Source organism: Sinocyclocheilus grahami, unplaced genomic scaffold (assembly GCF_001515645.1).
Source record: "Sinocyclocheilus grahami isolate Dianchi unplaced genomic scaffold, SAMN03320097.WGS_v1.1 scaffold154.1, whole genome shotgun sequence".
Lineage (NCBI taxonomy): Eukaryota > Metazoa > Chordata > Actinopteri > Cypriniformes > Cyprinidae > Sinocyclocheilus > Sinocyclocheilus grahami.
Window position 1 is genome coordinate 1,191,173 of NW_015505333.1, and position 22,458 is coordinate 1,213,630.

Sequence of the window (22,458 nt, forward strand, 5' to 3'; positions counted from 1 at the left end):
GGCATATGTCAAGAAAATTTTTTTTTTTTTTTTTTTACTTTGGTACGCAATTCATTTCGCAGTGTTTAAAATCGTATGAATATTTGAAAAAAAAAATTAAAAATAATTGTTCGCCAAATCGTCGTGGGTTCAATTCCCGGGGAACACGCATACTGGTAAAAAATGTATAGCCTTGAATGCACTGTAAGTCGCTTTGGATAAAAGCGTCTGCTAAATGCATAAATCATTAATTATAAATCAATGGGTGCGACCAAAGTCAAATGGTACAACTAATTTGCAAAAACATTGTGTTAAAAAAATTAATAGGAAGTATCGGTAACACTTTACAATAAGGTTCATTAGTTAACATTAGTGAACTACTTTAGTTAACATGAACTAAGCATGAACAATACTTCTACAGCATGTATTAATCTTAATGTTAATGTCAACATTTCTAATGCATTATTAAAATCGAACGTTGTGCTTGTTAACATTAGTTAATGCACTGTGAATTAACATGAACTAACAATGAACAACTGTGTTTTCATTAACTAGCATTAACAAAGATGAATAAATACTGTAATAAATGTCCTGTACTGTAGTAAATGTTCATGGTTTGTTAATACATTAACTAGCATTAACTAATGGAAACTTAGTGTAAAGTGTTACCAAAACATCATGCAAAGGACCTTCATATGAAATCAGTTATCTATAAAATATTTCTACATTTAGTTTTAAATTAATGACTGATGCCTTGTATATCTTGTATACACTTACTATATATCTCTATCTTGTATACACTTACTATATACAAGATTTAAAGAAACCATTATGTTTTACTTGATGGTTACACCACATGACATTTTTAGTCATTAAATTGAATATTTCTTGAAAGCAATTTAAAAATTATTCAAAACCATATGAAAGGATCATGAATACTAAGTGCGCATTTCTAAGAACTTAACACATACATTTCAAAGCAGATTTGTTTGTTTTTTTTTAATTATCATTTTCTTCATCTTGAAGACTCTGTCATTGACCCATCTAGACTTGACTAGTAAACAACCACCTAGCAATCTTCCAGAACACCCTAGCACCCACAGAGCAATGTGTTACAACCACTCAGAAAACCTTAGCAACTGCAAAGCAATGCCTTGCCAGCCAGCCACAACACCCTTACTTTGAGGCGGCTTATGCAAGGGGTCACCATATTGCTTGTTTTTGCTCTATTTCGCCAACAAAAATCATTCCGAATACAGCCACAGCGCTGTTTTGTGTCTCTGAGCAACATGACGGTGTTTCGTTCTTGAATTAATCAACCGTTTAAATGATTCGGTTAAATCGCAATAACTCACTTATTAACCGTGATTTGCTGCCACCTACTGGCGGTTTTAATTTCAAATTTCGGCTTTTTCTTTCGTTTCTTTTTTCCATGTTTTAAATCATTCCAAATATCAGTATTCAACGTTTTATGTTTAATATATCAAAACATTATTTATGCATTTGTAATTGCAGGTTAAATGCATTCATGTCTTGCATTAAACAAAATACATGTGTGTAAATACATCTAAATGCCACTTCAGATGCAGCGTCTGTGTTGATTTAATTTGCTTGGTAACAGCCCACATGTCTTATTATTCTAATTCCCTGATTAAATGTAAGAATCTGACTCAAAAGATAAGGGACACTTTTAGAGAAAATGGCTTTATAAAGGTAAAAATGCCCATAAAAGGCAAAAATTAGTTTAAACTTATTGGAAAAGATTCATTTCTATCAGTATGGACTGACCACCACACAGAATATGAAGAATATTAAAAACATTAGGAGTCAGCTGTCTTCGGCAGTCCTTAAGGTACCAGCACAATAACACACTCAGCAAAATATCGTCTAATTATCGTTATCGATAAAATCCCCGAAAATATCGAGATATAATTTTGTCAATATCGCACACCCCTAACGTACATATATAAATTTAGAAGCTTTTGAAAATCATTTGTCAACTGCAGGCAGCAAGACTCTATTGTTTTACTGACATATATTGATGTATCTCTAAGCAACAGCTTGAAAATTCTGTTCTAATTTTTCTCCAAGTGGGCCATAAAAAGCTCTTGTTTATCTCAGAAAGGTAATGAATAGAAAGCGGATGGCTATTCCGTCATCGCACTTCCTGTCTTCTGTGTTTAGAGTCACCAAGGTGGCTCTGTTTTGACTGCCACTCTGGTGCCTGCACACTGTGCACAGAGAACAATGCGAGCATGTGATTGTAAAACATGTGGCCCCAGAAAGCTGAGAGTCATGTGTGAACCTGATACAGCAGCGCTGAAGTGACACCACATTGATAATTGTCTTTGAAGTCAGAGAATGAGGGGAACTGTTGTTCAGTTCATTAAGGGGCGGCTACGGGGGACTGAACGCGATACTGTCCTGATGGGAATGAGTCCATTTAGAGCCAGAGAAACCAGATATTATTCTATTCACAGCTTTGAATCCTGAAAATAATGTACTGAAAAAGAGTGACTTTGAATGGTTTGACTGTGAATTTCCAAGAGAGCTGGAGGACAGAATGGCTGATTCTGGTATACTAGTGTGAATTCAAGTTATAAAAAAAAGACGTTAAAAGTAATGGTCAATAATGCTCAGTTTCATTCTATCATACTGGACAAATAAGTCAAGTCGAGTGCATTTCATTAGGGGACACAGTACACTAACTTTTAAAGGTTTGTGGTCGGTGAGATTTTTTTCTGCTCACCAAGGCTGCTGCATATATTGGATCAAAAACTTAAAATTTAAAAGAACCGTTTTCTATTTTAAAATGTAATTTATTCCTGTGATGCAAAGCTGAATTTTCAGTGTCATGTTCCTTCAGAAATATAATGATTTGCATGATTATGAATGTTGAAAATAGTGCTTTCTGCTTTTGTGGAAAAATTTATTTTTTTCATCATTCTTTAATGAACAAAGTCAAAGGAACAAGATTTATTTGAAATATAAACATTTTGTAACTACAGATGTCTTGATGAATAAAAGTATTAATTTCTTTAAAAACTAAAATCTTACTGACTTTTAACAGTATTGAACATACTACTGTAGAACTAGCATCACATGCTATTCCAAACATAGCCTTTTTTCTTAAATAATAGAATGAATACAAAGAATAACATAATTAATGCCATAAATCGGTTTTAAAAGGTAGTTATGATTTCGGCTTCATAGAAATGTTCACCATCAATTCTAAAAATGCAAGGTTGTGGTCATCAGAGTCCTAAAAGCCAGGCAATGTTTTAAAAATGATTCAGTAAATGGTCATTGAGTCCTTTGAGTATCAACGTTTCTCTCTGAGAGCCGGTCATTTCCCCATGCATGCAACCCATTATTGATCACATTGATTTTTACAGAACAATATATTACTCTCAAAAGCCTTAAAAAAAAAAAAATACAATAAAATCACAGACAGACATCATTCACAGTATTAAAGCACAAGGACTAAAAAAAAATGCAATGCTTATTGGCCCATCATATTTTTAAACCTATGCTGCTAACATAAACTTGACCAAGTTTCCAAACAATATTCCAAAGCATCTACTTTCCACAATGTGTCTATCCACAGATGCCATATGAGGATCAGAGGAACGGATGCTAACAGACTATCATATGGTTAATCGGGAGATTCTGGCTTAGTTTTTGCATCCCTTTGTGATTTTGGCAGATTTTGGGATTTTCAGCTGTGCCATACTTTACCTGAGAGAAAGTGAAAGGATGGGTCGCAGCAGGGTTAGTAGTATTAAACGGGGGGGGGGCAGCTTATAGGGACTTTATTGTGCAGCAATGCATTCTAGTTCCTCAACACATTAACATGATCTCACTGGGCAGCCTGAGATTGTAATTGCAAAGCTTGAGGTATAGTACCTACATGCTCTCGCTCTCAAGTCACTTTATTAGATTGCTTTAGCTCCATAACTCAAGTAGCGCCTGTGTACGTCTGCCACTCTCCTGTGCTCAAGCTGGCACAAAAGCAAATGCACACACATGCAAATCCATCCCGTATTAAAATACATGCATGCAAACAAACACAAAAATGTCCAAACCACTGTGCTGACTATTACAATCCATGTATACTCCATGTAAACTTACATAATATCCATAACAAAGAAGCTGTTCAAAAACCCAGTGAGTGGATTTGCTTAAGCAACATAATAAAATAAAAAGGAACCAGTGAGAGATTTGAAACACTAGGAGCGTTTCCATTACAAATTTGCGCAAAACATTTGCAATATTCTATAAATGACGTTAAAAAAAAGTAAGAGTAGTAAGAGTAGGGTTGGGAATTGAAAATCGATTCCAGAATCGGATACTTAAGTTCAGGAATCGGATGCTTGTTGTCAAATTAAAATTTCGATTCCACGCTTCTTTTTTCTTCATCTGTGAGGACCGGACCCAGCAATCTGCCAGGACATTGCTCACTAAACTAAGCGCTCCAAAGTTTGGCTACATTTGGGGTCAGAAGCCAAAAAAAGCTAAAGTATAATATCTGTGATAGCTAAACATGTTGCAAGAGAGGTGTCACCACCAACATGACAAAGCACTTTAATTTAATAGATCGTTAAAGATCGCGAACACGATTCAAACAGCAGCGTGATTCTATTCCTAAATTACAATGATTCGTCAGTTTCATTCCTCAAGCTTTGACGTGTGCGATCAATGTTGTGATCACTTGGTTCGTCCGTGCAGAGTACGATCACACCAGTGTGATTTGAACATTTTAAATTTGCGTTCGCGCTGCTATTGACCTAAAGAGAGCAGCTGTCTGTCATGAATGAAACCGCTTCACAGTCTTTTCAGCCACACAGTATCATTATTTCTGTTACAAACATTCAACTCACAGAAGTACTGGGATAAAAGTTTATAGTTCAGATATAAACTGGGTGTACGATGTGTATGGTAACGATTAAAATAGAGTAAATCACTTTTTGAAAATAATTTGACGCTTCAAATGAAGGTTTATCTATTACATTGTTACACCAGTAGGTGGCGAAAAGGGGCTGTTAAAATGTATTTGTCTTTGAATCATACAAGAGATTTGTTCAAGAATGCTGATTCATCCAGTAATGAAACAAGTACATCTTGAGTGAGTCATTTAATAATTAATTCATAAATTACATGTGAGTTTGTTTAGTTGTCTAATGTTTTTTCTTCAGAATCATGAGAGTGCCACAACTTCCATTGTGGGGGGGGGGGAGAATTTATCCAGAATCATGCAGTTCTATTTTGCACACAAACAGCTCTTAAAGCGTCCAGTTTTTATGTAGCCTGTTGATTTTTTGTTAATGGTGTTCAGCTCCAATAAATGGTTTGCAAAAAGGAGATACAGGATAAATGTTTGATATCATTATTTAATCACATGGGAATATTTTTAATCGAAACTGGGAATCGAAAAGAATTTGAATCGATAAGCAGAATCGGAACTGATCAAATTCAAACGATACCCAACCCTAGGTTAGAGTACATTAAAGAATGATCATATAACTTTTTACATACGCCATGTGACCTGTAAATGTGAAAAAAAAAAAAAAACACGTTTCCATTGCAGCTTTGCAAAATATTACTTTTTCTGAAAAACCACCTCATGTGAGCGTAAAATTTTTTTTGCACGTTTTTGAGAAATTGCCGTAGGCGTATTTTCAATTTTCAATTTCAAATTTGCACAATTTGATAATGGAAATGCACCTACTGTTCGTCGGTAGTGTCTCATGCCATACAAATGGTGCAATTCGAGTGTAACTCGACAACTGATTCCAATGGTTTCACGTTAGCAGTTTGCTACGCTAATGACTTGATACTTTGACAAAACATTGATCAACTTACACATACAGAGACATGCACAGTATAAAGGTCCTAGAATAGGCCTACATAATTTTCACAACTCACAACTGTTAAAACCATTTTATAGAATTTTGCCTATAGGATTTATTTATTTATTTTTATTTTTCGGAAAGGTGTTTCAACAGTTTTCATTCATTTCAAAAATGTTATATTGCGCTACTCTTTCTAAGGTATAATGATAATCTATGGAAGCCCATTTCTGCCACTGAATAAAAAATTAAAAAAGGCAATTCTGACTTCTTTTCTCGCAATTGTGAGTTTATATCTCACAATTGTGAGAAAAAAAAGTCAGAATTGCAAGATGTAAACTTGCAATGCTGAGGGAAAAAGTCAGAATTGTGAGATAAAAAGTCACATTTACCTTTTTTATGTTTTATTCAGTGGCAGAAACGGGCCTTCCATAATCTGTGTCAAAGTATCAAGTCATTCGTTTTGCAACATGTGTAGCGTCTGGACCAATCAAATACACAATTTTTCATTTGATTTAACAAATCAGTCATTCATTAGATTAACAAATATTCCGAGACCTTAAAGTCCCCACATCAGTGACCTGCCCGAGTTGGTGGTTCTGTTAGGTTTTGAGAAGATGTGAGCTACAACGCTCCAGGACATCCTAAGTTTTGTGCCAGGCTTCGGCCTTGACTTTTCCATTCACCAAGATTCTCTGACGCAAACTGGTTCTTTTTCATCAACCAACTTCAGCAAAGATCAACTTGAACCTTTGGACTGCATCAAGCCTTTCTTTCAGACAGACAAGACGTGCAAGTATTCAAACTTAGTTTTATTAATTGATACATTAGGTATCATTTGCACCTTTTTACAAAGGTGTGTTTGAACTAAGAATCTGATGTTTCCTTCAGGCGGTAGATCTGCTGAATATGCAAATGGTTCCATAACTTCATATTCTTATTCTCTCTCCTCTTTACTGAGTTAAGCTTTAACCCTTTCCTATACCAACTGTATGCGTGTGTGTGTGTGTGTGTTAGACCAGTTTAAGTGTTTATGTAGTATGTTAGACTAGTTTAAGTGTTTATGTAGTATGTTGGACTAGTTTAAGTGTTTATGTAGTTAATAAAGTCTTACTTGTATCACACTTGACGTTGTTCATTGTTTGCTCATAACTGGAGTCACTTAATCATGCAGATTTATGCTACAAGCTCTGTGTAGAATTGTACAGTAAGAAAGTAATTTCCCTTAACCAGGAAATTAACGTTCTTAGAATTGACAGACAGTTGACCCTGAGAGGTCAAGTAAATATCTACAGCGGATCTAAATATTTATAATTAATTATAACTAGTTCTGATTAATTATTCATATTTCCCCATGAGCTGATTCGCTACACATGCTAACATCAAACTCTATTGGAATCAATTGTCGATTTGCACGTCACTTGAATTGCACAATTTGCACAATGTGCAAGTGAATGAACATGAATGAACAGAAGATAAGTGCTGATGTTTTCAATATACAAAATTATTGTGTCGCTTCAGAAAAGCTTTTTGGAGCATGAAAGTTTTGGGCTCCATTGACTTTCACCATATGGAAAAAAAACAGCTAAAAACACTTTCCAAATATTGTATTGTGTAGTAGTTTGGAATGACATGAGGGCGAGTACATGACAATTTTAATTTTTTGGATGAACTTTCCCTTTAAAATATTGTCAAGGTAGGTGGCTCGCTACTAGGTTTTGTAACAAAGCTGGATGACTTAATTTCACCCCCATGATTAATAATCTGATGAGTCTCTAAAGCAGGGTTCCTCAAATCTTGCCCTGGAGGTCCAATGCGCTGCAGAGTCTAGCTCCAACCCTGATCAAACTCAGCTACCTGTGATTTTCGAATGATCCTGAAGACATTGATTAGCATGCTCAGGTGTGTTTGATTAGGGTTAGAGCTAAACTCTGCAGGAAAGTGGATCTCGTGGGCCAGATTTGAGGATCCCTGCTCTAAAGCATCTACAGCAGGCCCAATTAATGGTTCACAAAGACCTTGAGATCTGATTCCAAAACTCACGTTCTCACCTGGACTACAACTCCCAGAGAGCCGTTCAGAGATCCGTAAGGCCTGCAGGATGGGATTACCCCCATTACAGAAATCTAAGGAGGGCTTTGCGAACAAAATAGTCATTCGCTGGCCAGTCAAGGAGGCTGAGGGGAAGAGCAATAAAAAGCAGTATAATACTCTGCTGAATAAACAAAAGAAAGCAGGGTCATCAGGAATATTATTAAAACTGTGCGCATATGACAGCTACGGAAGTGAGGAGAACAGGTGAACAATTACTCAGTGTCTTCATCCGGAGAGCTGTCCGATTATGGAGATGAGCATTTGTGATATGATAATGCCACAGTGTTCCACCTCCAAAAAGATTCTAGGTCAATCCTCACCTCCACATTAAAACCCATTAAATTACACACACATTTTCTCTCACTAAACACAACACAACACAGCACAACACATAAAATATAATATAATATAAAATATTATAAAATAAAAAGTTTTATTAAAATCCCAAACAGAAAAATCCAAATACAATGTTTTGAACAGAATCCTACTTTTTCCATACTATGCAAGTCTTCTATATGTGAAGTGCTCAGATGACCTGTTAATTTGCCAAAATATTTGCCACTTTACCTTCCATTTCCAGTGTGATAAATTAAACTGAAATTATACCTGCGGTGTTCTTTCTTGACACATAATTTGATCACACTGCCAACACAAACCATTTTTTACACAAAACTGAATTAAAATGCATTACAGTGGTGTTTTCCTTGTACAAGATCATAGACAGCATTTGCTGAATTAAACAAATATAATGATGTCATGTGACAACAATGTAATATTCTTTTAAATCTTTGTATAATAATGTTTCACATGCAATTATAATACTAAGAAGCATATATGTGTATTAAGCCGGAATGTGCAATATGCTAATATTCCATTCCAAACTCAGACACACATTCACGCAGATGTATGTTATGGTTTTAAAAGAGTGACTTTGGCACATCGGTGGATTTCCAGAGGCTTGGTTCAGTCTCTCCTCTCTCAACACCCATTTCAAGGTCATACGGCCCGATGATCGCAGCTGGGAGCGTCAATGAGTGCGTGCGCATGTGATTGAGAGCTTATTGTGTGGTAAAAATAAGTATATTCAGCGAAGTAGCAGACAGATCCTATTCATGTAAATAGGCTCTTTATAAAAGGTCACTTCTAAGTAATTGTATTCATCAGTTCATTATCTTTAAATAAAATGACTCTTCGGCATTAACAGTCACATGGTAATCAACCTCTCTGAACAGGTGAGACATTCATCTGTTCCTATTCGCACCAAGCATGAATTAAACGAGCAGCGGCCCTCAGTAACCCCAGAACCCGGTTGTGTTTGCTGGGCCAGACAGCGTGACCCAGCCTGAGTGGGAGCGAGTCCCTGGGGGGTGAGCAAGCTATATGCCATCTAATGCCTCTTCTAAGCAAATGTGTGTTTCTTACAGGAGTAAACACACCTCCAAACAAACACAGTCAGTCACATGCTGTTTTCGATCAGGTCTGTCACCATGGCACAAGAAAAAAGTGCTATGCATGGATTATTGTCAGTGATAAATGAAACACTGCTCACACAGTCGTCACTTTCAAACCAAGCAGCATTCTGTTGGCCAATGTGGCAAAATTGTGTGAAAAATGTGATGTAAAATCTGTGTGGGGAAATGTTTCACCCTTACACAAAATTCCTGGTCCTACTGAAATGATTTTGCCCACAAAATTTCACAGAGCAATGGTAAACGTGACTTTTGACCGTTTATAATAAAATTTAACAATTTGTAAAACTTACGAAGAATACTACATTAAGTTTTCTGTTGTGTCTGGCCATGCAACACAATACTAGGATGTTGTGGGTGGTTGCTAGGGTGTTGCGAATGGTTTGTTGCAATGTGGTTGCTAAGGTATTTTTTACAATACCATTCAAAAGTTTGGGGAAAGATTTTAATTTGATTAAATATTAATTACATTCAATGGAAAAAAAAATTGACAGTAAAGACATTTATATGTTACAAGAGACTTCCATTTCAAATAAATGTTGTTCTTTTTAACTTTCTATTCATTTTTTTTTAAATCTGGGGAAAAAACAAAACAGTACAACAGTTTTCAACATCTTACCAACCCCAAATTTTGAATGGTAGTGTAAGTCCACAGGATTTTTTATTTTATTTTTTATTGTATTTTTAGTTAGTTAGTTAGTACACTGGGTTAAATATCAAAGTTTGACTGCTTAAAAACAGCACATCTCTCTTCATCAAGCTGCAAAATTTTAACTACCATCCAAGTCTGCAGCACAAACAGTGAGGAAGTTACACGCCAATGTTTAACAAGCAATGGTGCTTGCCTTAGAAGCTGCCTTTTTTGCTACCACTAATAAGGAAGCAAAACCAATTTCATCAGAGACCCCAGGACCTATTTAAGCTCCTTACGGCTTAAGATACCTAATCACCAGCTGGTCCCTTAGATCCATTAAACAACTTCTTTATTATCGTTTACAAGCTGTGCAATGTCCAGAAGGTCCCGTGAACAAAGCAGACAAGCCCTCACTGGGTGCTCCAAAACCTGGGTGAACTGAGCCTGTGTCATTGTCCCGGCCCTGGTTCTGTTATGCAGTATGAAAAAAAGTTACTGAGGGACCGGTGCAAAGGGTCCAAACCCAATGATCTATTCACTTAATTGTCCCACAACCCCCCAATTCACAGGAGAAAAGCAGAACTATGGGTGGGGGCTGGTGGCTGTAGAGGGCAGCAGGGGGTCAGTTTGATTTCAAAGGCCGGGGTACGAGCTCGCCGTGAATGCGGACCAGCATCTGAGGGAGGGGGCTGCGCTCTGCGGTCTCAGTGTTGCAGCACAGCCCTTGGACAGTCCGGCAGGGAGCCACGAGAGTCTAGAGGAGCGTGAAGGAGGAAAAATAGCCCATGTATGTGTACTTCAGATTCACAAAAGAAAAGCCCCATTGAAGTTTCCTGAACCTTTGTTGAAATTTGAATAAGACGGAAAAAAAGAGCTTCTGTCAGCAAAAAGTTTTGAAATACTAAATGCAAAAACCATGAAGTCCTCTAGGTTAATTATTTTGCAACTATGATAAGATTAAACACGACCAAAGAGGACACGCTGGGAATTACTTATGTCATGCTCCTTTGATTCCAATTAAAGTTTTGTAACAAAGTAAAAGTACACGCAAAAAAGTTAACATTATTATGCACCCTCAAGTCATTTAAAACGTACTTGGTCCTTTTTTATAAAGGAGAATTTTTGCAGAACGTTCATTGCTGTTTTCCAGAAAACTATATAGCTTTGTATGAGGGAGAGACTTAAAGGGATAGTTCACTCAAAAATGAAATTTACCCAATGGTTTACTCACCCTCAAACCATCCTAGGTGTATATGACTTTCCTCTTTCAGACGAAAACAATCAGAGTTATATTAAAAATGTCCTGGCCCTTCCAAGCCTTATAATGGCAGTCAATGGGGGTCGAGGTTTTGAAGCCCAAAAAAGTGCATCCATCCATCATAAAAAATGCTTATGCTACCCCAACATCCTTCGTCATCCGCTGGAACGCCACTCTCTCGCGAATGCGCGTACCATTTAGCGGAAGCTAGAAATTATGGTTAATAAAGTTTTATATATGGATATTTTACTTACACAAACGCATCGCTTCGCCTCAGAAGGCCTTTATTCAGTGTGGAGCACTTTTTATGATGGATGGATGCACTTTTTTGACCTTCGAAATCTCGACCCCCATTCACTGCCATTATAAAGCTTGGAAGAGGCAGGACATTTTTTTATTTAACTCTGATTGTTTTTGTCTGAAAGAGGAAAGTCATATAAGGGGAAGTCGTGGCCTAATGGTTAGAGAGTCGGACTCATAACCCAAAAGGTTGTGGGTTCGAGTCTCGTACCGGCAGGGATTGTAGGTGGGGGGAGTGAATGTACAGCGCTCTCTCCCACCTTCAATACCACGACTGAGGTGTCCTTGAGCAAGGCACTGAACCCCCAACTGCTCCCCGGGCGCCCCAGCATAAATGGCTGCCCACTGCTCCGGGTGTGTGTTCACGGTTTGTGTGTGTTCACTGCTGTGTGTGTGTGTGCACTTAGGATGGGTAAATGCAGAGCACTAATTCCGAGTATGGGTCACCATACTTGGCCACATGTCACGTCACTCACTCACTCATATACACCTACGATTGCTTGAGGGTGAGTAAATCATGGGGTAATTTCTCCTGCGCATATAAATACAGATAGAAAAGCACAGCATGAACATTCTGCAAAGCATCTCTCATTGCATTCCATGAAAAAGCGACAGAATTTTATTCTTTTACTCTACGGCTCAATGACATTGCTTTCTGTGAGGGACTGTGACATGCAGCCGTTTATTAGTGCCCTCAAAACACACAAAGTGACCGATCACACACACAAATAATTCATAAATGCCTCTCTTTGTATGCTTCCACTGAGAACTAATGTTGATTTTTTTGATGCAGCCCTTTTGACACTGAAAGAGAAAAAGACACTTCCTGTTTTCTCTCGCCCTCTCACTCTCCCTTTCTCTCCCCGCCTCCCTCCAAGTCTCTTCCCCTTTTCATTTGAAACACAACTGGCCTTTTCTTTCGTCGATGTCTACCAGAACAGCATCTAATTCACTCAGAGAGACATTATCAATTGATGCTCTCATGTCAGTGAATCAGGGTCGGCGGGTCTGGAAGAGGTTTTAAAGGGAAGCCCTGAGGCAAACGGACTACTGGGTGCATTTAATAGCACGTCTTCCTGTCTGCGAGAAACTGAGACTAATGTCACAAGTAGGTCACAGAAACATACCTCTGACCCCCTCAGCTATCACTTCATGTGCGGTGCGTTGAACTTTAACGCATTCAACTACACATAATCTACTGCCTCGCAGGGCGAACGATTTCCTGTGGAAACAGCAGGAAGGATAGTCATAGTGAGATTTTCACAACATAGCATGCAATTAGCGTCTTTAATTTAAGCGACTGACTTGCAGTGAGGTGCGTGTGATGACATGGTCTGTTCATGAAAATGCCGGCTAGTGCGTTTTGTGGTTGTGAGGTTTAAACTCACGGGACTCCGCCCTATCTGCCGCCCAGGGCCTAAATATTGCATCAGCAGGAAGTAAAGAAACAGAGATCGACAGAAAAAAGTACAGCTCATGTGGCAGTTGAGGAAGTCGTTCTATTAGTAAGCATTATCAAGTAAGAACTAAAGAAGCTACTTCGCCCTGCCTTTATGCAGCAAAAAATGGTTTAGGCCATCTTCTGCATTTCTGTGTGCCTAAATTAATCGAAATGTCCAACTAAATAAACCAAACTCTTTTCCACACACCCATCAAAACCAGAGAAAAGGCCCATACATTCTGTCTATATGACATAAAGGTTACAAAACAGGCAGTAAGTAGGCCACCTTTACAAAGGACAGTGAGCAGTGGCATACAATTCAACTTGCATTGTTCAGGTTCCTTAATAGAGCTTAATGGATGGCCAAATGGACCAGTCTCTATTAGAAGTCAAGCAACTGAGATCACAACGCATTCAGTAAATACTGACAATCACAGAGGAGTCAATGACATGACATTTTTTTCAATTATATATATTTTTTTTTTTTTTTTTTTTTTTGAAACCATTTTTAAAAAAAAAAAAAAAAAAAAATCACCATTTATAAAAAAAAAAAATACAAATATGCAATGAGTTTGAAATTGCTTAATTAAAATTCATTTTGATTTTTGTGGGGCATAAAGAATTAGAAGAATGAAATTCTTGAAAAGTAAAGTAGTTTGGCATATTACTTTATTCTTTTTTTTATTTTTTTTTAAGTAATTCATATTTGAAAAATATTCATCCACCAAATCGAAGTCATGTGGTGCAACCATGATGCAGGGGGGGGAAATGGAAATGAGGTCAATAAAGTTTCTTAAAAATCTCTGAAGTTTATTAAAATGCCATGTGGCGAGTCTCCACAAAACCTAAGATATTTATAAATCAATAATTCATTATATATTTGAACACTTTTAAACTTTAAATATTAAAGGTTAAATTAAATACCTTTTTAAATATTAAAAAATAAACTTTTTTGAAAATAATGATTAAGGTGTACATTCTTGTTTTTAAGAAGTAAGGAAAATATGTTACAACTTTTAACTTGGTTATACCACATAACATTTTTGAAGTCATTGAATTTACATTTTTCCTACGAAAAATGCCATAAATGTTTTTCAAAACCACATGAAACCAACATGAATTCAACGGCTACGTTCACACTGCGAGCCTTAGCGCTCAATTCCGATTTTTGCTCCTAACCGATTTTCTTGTATAGCTGTTCACATTGTTGTTTTAAATGTGGCCAATATCAGATTTCCAGTGTGAACGGATCATGGTTCTGAACTGACCCGCAATGCGCAAAAGAACAATACGAACAGGGTTGCCAGGTTTTCACAACAAAACCCTCCCAATTGCTTCTCAAAACTAGCCTAAACGCATTCCGGGGGTAAACATTGTGTTAGTGGGGTCGCTTGAAAAACAACCCGCAGCAAGAGTGAAAAAGTAGCCCAATTCCACGGGTAAACTGCGGACTTGATTTTTCTTTTATCTTCATTATGCACGCTGTCATTTGTGATCACCTCCACCATGTAACTCCTGGGGGTGCCAAGGATCTCAAAAGACCCAAAATGCTTTACCCTGAAGTCTTGGAGGATGCTATTCTCATAAACAAAGCAATTACGAGTCTAGTTCCCAGGAGCCTCAACTATTAATATGATCCCCCCACAAACCCCTGCATTCTCAGCCAGACCCTTGAGAAAAGATCAAGTCATGTCAGAAGGAAGCAGACTGGACACATAAACAGATCATGCATTTCTCAAACTGTCAGATGCCGGCACTTATCTGGCAACCATTAAGTTTGAGCTCAGTTCAAAGAGAAAGGAGACTAAGAACAGCTAGCAATGTTAGAACATTCCTGAAAATATAAAATCATAAGACGTGTTATCTCGAGACCCTGAAGGGATTCCTAGGAGACCCTCCAAATACAGACAGCCTGCCGCCTCAGTATGGATAAACTTCTTTTATCAGGCAAGAAAATCATCAGCAGAACAAATTTTCGCTTGGTGTTTAATTATACCAGCGCTGTTGAGTCAACACTCCTGGAGAACGTCTCACTCGTCTACAGACTCTACACCAGAAGGATGGAGGCAAGGAAAGATGGCCTCCAGATGACATACACCCATGGGACGACACACACACACACACACACACACAATACAGATGCAAACTCCCACCCACAGAGGCGCAAACATAATCAATCTCTCAACTACAGGCTTTGATAGTGATTAATAGGAAATGAGGGAGAAAAAGGGTCCACTCATGAGAAGTGAAGCTGAGCTTGCTACATTGAGATCACATTCTCACTGTGGCAAGGACATTCTGTCTCTCAATAATGATGGGGAAGTAGTTCATTTCCCAAACGACAACAATGACATGACATACTGTAAATGCAGAACAGTATAACCGTTCCCAAGACTGTAAATTAGGCTACTGGTTGGGATTTCATCAAGAAAGAACTGAATTGTTAAGATCCGTCATCAGATCTTGTGTGTTGTTAAAGTGAGCATCAAGGAAGATACTAATTGACTGATGTCCTCAATTTCTCACCGTCCCAGCCCAATCACATCCTGTCTGCCCTTATCCAATGACTCTGCAGGGAAATACCAAAAAAGAACTGCCAATGATGAAATAAATGGCATTTTGAGGATTTCACTGCTTCCTAGTTTTGACTTCATATGTCGGGTTTGAGGAGTTTGTCGCTCCTCAAGAGGATTGCATATGATAGACACTAGGGTTGGGCGATGTCTACCAAATTGGCATTGGACAATGTCTACAGTGAAACGTCGTGATGGACGATGACATCAGTAGGCGGGGCGGGGGAGTTTGGTGGGGTTAGGGCTGTGCGATTAATCGAAATCGTCATAAAAATCACGGTTTGAGCGTGCGCGATTTCTAAATCGCTTTATAGCATGATTTTCCTCACCCCCGACCTCCCGCAGTATGCTATCCGAAGCATAAATGGAGCACGAGAACAGAACAGACCGGGCGGGCATACAAACGTAACGCCAGGTTCACACACTCAGCCTGTGTTATACTTTCCGGGTCCGCAAGGGTCCGCCATGGTATGCGTGACGTAAAAATCGTCATCGGAGAGTGTGCCCATTTTTTGTGACCGTCAGTAGGCTGCTTCTCGATATACAATATAAAAGACAGCCAGATGTGCAATAACTCTGGGCCATTGTTTGTTCATTGTTCAAGCCGATCTACTGCACATGTATGGAACACGTCCGCAGAGCGGACCATCAGCGTATGCTTTCAGTAGTATAAATACAAGTAGTCCGCGTACACAGACGTCGCAGACACGGACTACTTGTATTTGTACAAGTCAGGATTGCTCACGTAAAAAAGTATAACACACCATCTGTGGTGCGTATTTTTTCCGTGCCCATGTTAACAGATCAGAGCGTTCACACCGCACGTGATTGCAGTCCGGTGTCCTGACATTTTATCCTACCCGTCAGATTGTCCTACCAGGGTTTACTGCGCATGCGCACATCAATATTACGTCCTTTTTCTCATTCTGAACAACAATATTTAATGTATCTGCATTACTGTAAGGGTAGGTTTAGGGTTGGGGTAGGTGTAGACTTTAATAAAACACAATCTAATAGGTAGAACAAATTATTTATTGTTGGTTTCCTGTAGCTGTATCCCTTCTAGCTACAACTGCGAATATAACACATAATTAGTGTATTTGCATTACTGTAAGGGTAGGTTTAGGGTTGTGGTGTAGACATTAATAAACCATAATTTTACAGGTAGCATTTTTCGTTGTCGAATTGTACTACCCAATCTATTTCTGCTGTGCTGCTGTGCCGCACGCACTGATTTAAAGTGACAGCGCATTATTTGCGGTAAAAAAAAAAAACATGGATTGACACTGAAATGTAGTAATAACACCATAAATTCATATAATTAAAGTCTACTGTTTCACAGTCAACACATGGCTTTTTGGCTAGATTTAAAACAAGCAAAAGTGCACTTTTAGATAAACAACGCAATAATAGATGGCACTTGTGGAGGTAGGAAAACAAAGTTATATTTATTGAGTTTAAACTCACGAACGCGAAATATTTTTATATCCTCCCATCTCGTAGGCTATTTATTCCCTTTAGGGTTTCCGTAGTACACTTAATTTCCTTTCCAAACATGGAACTGGGATGCGGGGGGTATGGGGGGAGATCACGATGCCGGCTCAACATCGTGATGTCTGTCAGTCGTCGGCAATGGATGATTGCATCGTTTATCGGCCCAACCCTAATGATGACTCTTGTCCACGATCTAAACCCCTCTTTTAATTCTGCTATGCAAAGACTGCAACTAATTTGACATTAGTTTAAAGACACTAAAATGCATTTTTCCATCAGTCACTGATTATCCTTTCACATGAGATCAGATTTATAGCCCACTAACAAGTAACATTAATCAAAACATAAAATGTTTTTATTTGTTAGTACACTTAATTTCCTTTCCAAAGGGGGGGGGGGGGGTTATCACGATGTCAGCTTAACATCGCGATGTCTGTCGTCTATCGGCCCAACCCTAATATACACAGCAAAATTAACCATCATTGGTCAATACTTTTCTACACCTCCTCAAACACCTAAAAAATGACAATGAAACACAAGTACAGCTAGATTACAATACACAACTTCAGCCCAGATCTGGGGAGAGTCAGAATCAGTCTGTGAATTTTGGCTAGTCAGTGTTAAAACTAATTTCACAGAAAAATTGCTTATGATTGGAGCGGACTCCAGAATTTTACCCTCAAGACTATCACTTCATCTAGCTGGAGGATATTAAGGAAAGACTGCATCCAAATGCGCTTGGTTCATTTTTTCGCAATTTCTCGCGATATAACAGAGAGTAGCAACAGATCTTTCTTTCGTATTGTGATGTACACCCAAAAGAAAGAGAAAAAAAAATTATGGCAAGTACTTGACTCAATTCACTGGTTGTTGACTCTTATCTAATTCCTAATTACAAGTTCCAAGCACATAAATGACCAAACAAAGTTGTATTTACAAGTGGGAAACTCAGAATTCTAGATGATACAAGAGTTGCAGAGTTGTGACGCTGAAAGGGGTGTGTCAATTTGAAACATGGCGGAAACACTCATCTATAATATAGATAATACCATATATCTATCATTTATATAGATGTCGGTGAACAGAAAGCAAGTTTGTAGTGAACGGTGTAAAGTAATTCACTCAACTACCACTGTTTTCTTCATGTAACAAAGTGGTGATATTACATATCATTTGTTTATGCTGCTTCCTTGTTATGTTTCTGTCTTGAATAACAAATGCCTGATTCGGAGTTTCCCAAGTGCACTTGAAGGCTGGCATTTCACTGGATGATCGAGTTATGATATTGTGATTAAGAATAAAAGTTTACATATAAAAAATAAACATGCATGAATGAATTGTTCCCAATAACATGAATTTTGAAAATTGTGTGATTTTGTATTTCATGCAAACTTTAACTAGATTCTAATTTCTAGAAATGAAGTTCAAAACATAGGTTCGGGAGGAGCCTAATCATTCAGTCCTGTCAATCATCATTACAAGCATATATAAGCAGCAGCCACTGAGCCTTCGTGGCAACAATTCTTCCACCATCCCTTCACCTCTGTAACATCTCTTACTATGTGTTGAGGGGGGTTAACTCAGAGCTCAAGCCGAGCCTCGGGATCGAGCCTCCTTCAAGGTCAGCAAGCCAAGCTCATTTACCGTTACCCATTAAGACTGAATGGGCAGGCAAACTGTATGATTGGTGCAGACTCTATACTTTACCCTCAGACTACGAATCCATGTTATCAGTTTGATATTTTGAGCCAACATTCAAGGAAAGCCACACATACAAATGCACTCGGTTGCACTTGAGTCAACTACAGCAGCCAGCTACAACCTTAACTAGATTAGATTTTCTAGAATGCCATATTAAGTGTTATGATTCTTCTCATGCATTAACATTAGTCGATCACCTCTGTAATAACATCTCTGGTGGTGGGTCACTAATTTTGCCATTTTCAAGCTGACTTTTCTCAGAAGTTTCCAATTATCATTGAAAATGGATGACACTCGGTCACTTTGTTGCTCCACATCGCTGTCAGTGGGAACACCCCTTTATGTTAAGCATGTGCAATACTAACAGTGACGCTTGACTGACCAAGAAGCACGGATGTTTGAGCAATATCAATCCAGCCCTGCCTTGCAAGCATTGGAGCTGGATCCGGTTCAAGTATAGCTTTAAATAACAGTCTGTCTTTGTGATGCTCAGCAGAACACGTGGGTCCACTTCATTCATTGATGTAATGCTCCCCCTCCCATCTGCAGGTGTGACCCTGAGTGAGTAGCATCCACAGTAAAGCATGCTCACTGTGCAAAATCAACCATGCACCTGCAGCCACACTTCCTAATACTGGACAACACAAAAGATCCACTTTAATCTTGCATTACTGCAACACAGTTCCATTTATAACACCACACAGCACATGCACACGAGCTCACCTCAGGGCTATAACACACCCAGACAGTTGACTTGATCTCGATCTTCTTCCATCAGACTGATCGAAAGAGGATCCAGACAATGCTTAGACCACCGCCTCCAGTCATGCTGCAGCCCACCTCTCCAGACTGCTGACACGCGCTTCAATTTACGAGCTCACCGCTAGTGAATAATGGCATTATGTGATTGGCAATTCTGATGATCACTGCAGATGAATGCGAATCGATCTGATACTGATCTACAGCGATATTAATCCTTAATGTGGGGTTTTAACAAAGCAAAGAAGGACATTGAGGGAGCGCGCGCGTGTCTTTGTGTCATTATCACCTTGCAGACATCCCTGCATCATCTGACGTCCTTCAGCAGTTATGCAAAACTCAGAACGCAATTAAATGCACCTTGCCGCACACTTGTATACAATGCACGAGACGTGCCAAACCTAAATATAACTTCTGTCTCGATTTGCATTATGCATGTCATTATGCGTGCATGTAACATGTATGTGGCGGCACATGGGAACTACAGTTACCGCGCACAGCTGTGTGTTTGACACTTGCAAGCAATTTTAATTTTGCAATATTGCATCTATGTGCATGTGCCCACCCTATCACCCGGGTCTTACCTAGCGCTGCACACACCCAAAGAACTGCAACAGCCCTGTTTGTCCTATAAACTCTTTGTTTTGAGTGTAAATAAATCAATAAAGCGCGTAAAATACAACGAAGAGTGTGCTGTAGTACAAACAATAGGAAATGATGGTTGCATAGGGGTACAGTCGGGCTTACCTTAAAGAGACCTTGACACAGCAGTCGTTTTGTGTCGCCATGCTTTGTGCTGCCGTTTCACCTCGCCTGTCAAAATGAGAAGCGATGCCGTGAAGTTCTCGCAAAGTTTGCGCACGAACTGCAAACACTCTTGTGCGTTAACAACAGGCGAGCCACCGATCCGGTCCGTCAATCAGCGTTACGCAGCCAGACATCGCGGCTCAGCTCTAGAATACAGCTGAAAGCAGCACAGTGGCGTATAAATCGCATGAAACATGACGGAGCTCGGCATATTTTCTTCCTCCGAGCTCGTATCCTGTCATATATGCGAGTGGTGCTAGAGCGTGCATCCGAAACCACGCACAGCGCCTGTGTGCCGCACGTTCAATGTGCAGCGCTCTCTGAGAGCAGTGTGGGCGTGTCTAAACGCAGATGATTGGCACGCCTCACGACCACACATAGCTGCTGTCCCCGCCCACATATGGATGTAATTGGCCAATTAGAGCTCAGCGGCGGATTACCTTTAAAAGCAGATTTAGCGGTCGTAGATTCAACGAAGCTTCAGTTGACACGTCTGAACGTTGCTTTGGGAAATCCGATTCATGCAAAACAAAACCGAAGAACGATTCACTACTACTTTACTCAAGGGTACTGAGAAATAATTGAGCTTGTAATCTTACGTTGTTTTAGTTATATAAATGTGTTTCTGTTTTTACATGATTAAAACTGTTAATCTGAACAAAGAGTGAAATTAACGTAAAACTGTACATGCATGTCTACTCATTATGTGAAAATTATTTATTCATTTTTACACAAATGATAACTGTCACTTTGTTGTGGCGTCATTTCCATCAGAACCACAAACCCTCATAAATGTATTTATTTTTGTTACAGTGAAGTGCATGCTTGATATGAAATATGGGGCATGTGATGTGTAAGAATGTGATGTGAAGATGTGTGCCATCTCCAGTCAAGATCATCTCTTCTCATGTAAATTATACAAAAGGGTCTTTCATTTTATCCATTGTGTTTAAAGTGTCAGCCTTTAATGTGATCAGACAAAATACAACATTTAAAACGTGGTGGAGATGCTCCTGTGATGCATTTAAAGGCACAATATGTCATTTTCGCTGCTTGAGGGCGTGTATTCAAAATGCACAAAGGCGTAGTTTGATGACGCCGTGACTGAGTGTGGAATCATGGGAGTTGTCGTCTTCATCCCCACACAGCTGACGCAACCCGACGGGGCTCGGGCAGAAATCATGAGCATGGATGAGCTAATGATTTATTAACGTAGTAGAATGAAGCAGAGTGAGGCGGAAAGCCGTCGAAGTGAAACAAGGCCGCTGAACGAGCGCGACACACGGCTCGAAAGCAGCGGAGCTTTTATTATGCCACACTTTAGCGCTTCCGCTGCTTCCGTTCGTGCGTATGTGGGGTAAAGCAGCGGAGCTTTTAATATGCCACACTTTAGCGCTTCCGCTGCTTCCGTTCGTGCGTATGCGGGGTAAAGCAGCGGAGCTTTTAATATGCCACACTTTAGCGCTTCCGCTGCTTCCGTTCGTGCGTATGTGGGGTAAAGCAGCGGAGCTTTTATTATGCCACACTTTAGCGTTTCCGCTGCTTCCGGTCGTGCGTATGTGGGGTAAAGCAGCGCTGTTTAATCATACTAGACACGTTTGAAAGTTCTGTTATAATGCTACTCTGTGCGGTCGTCACCGGTCTATTAAAACACACAACATATTAAAGCATCTTTGGTGTTTCCGTGTTTTCTACAAAACCGGAAATCGAGGGGTTATGACGTCATTGGCAGGCGACACGATGACACTATGGACACGCTCTTATTTCTCTGGATTTAAACATTCTTGGAAACATTTGGGATAAGTACACAAGTCAGCAAAATATATAACACTGTTCTAGTGGTTTTTGGATATTTTAATTAAAAAAATCTTAGATATTGTGCCTTTAAATCCATTTTCGGACAACGTTAGTAGACAAATTGCGAATCGGTTCCACTGAGTCATTAAAAAGAATCGGTTCAAATGAAAGATTCATTCGCGAAACGAAAGTCACATCTGAAAAGCATCTAAAGGCTGCTAACGTGGAATTGTTCTGGGTTCAAGGGGCATGATTTATGACACCCCATTAGTCACAGATCATACACAAGAGAGCAAAGTCAAA

At 39.0% G+C, this 22,458-nt stretch overlaps 1 protein-coding gene and 1 long non-coding RNA gene across 2 annotated transcripts in view; one reads left to right on the forward strand and one right to left on the reverse strand.

Moving 5' to 3' along the window:
- The window catches only part of LOC107592560 (kinesin-like protein KIF21B), a 107,838-nt gene extending 87,092 nt beyond the window's left edge, over window positions 1-20,746 (reverse strand). Inside the window, exon 1 of the mRNA XM_016282090.1 lies at window positions 20,299-20,746. Within this exon, the coding sequence (XP_016137576.1) occupies window positions 20,299-20,339 (41 nt within the window). The 5' untranslated portion in view covers window positions 20,340-20,746. The remainder of the gene's footprint in view (window positions 1-20,298) is intronic.
- Window positions 18,631-20,288, forward strand: LOC107592562 (uncharacterized). The gene is made up of 3 exons (XR_001609994.1): window positions 18,631-18,712; window positions 19,342-19,353; window positions 19,571-20,288. It is a non-coding gene; the product is annotated as an uncharacterized lncRNA (long non-coding RNA).
- Window positions 20,747-22,458: the final 1,712 nt, after the last annotated feature.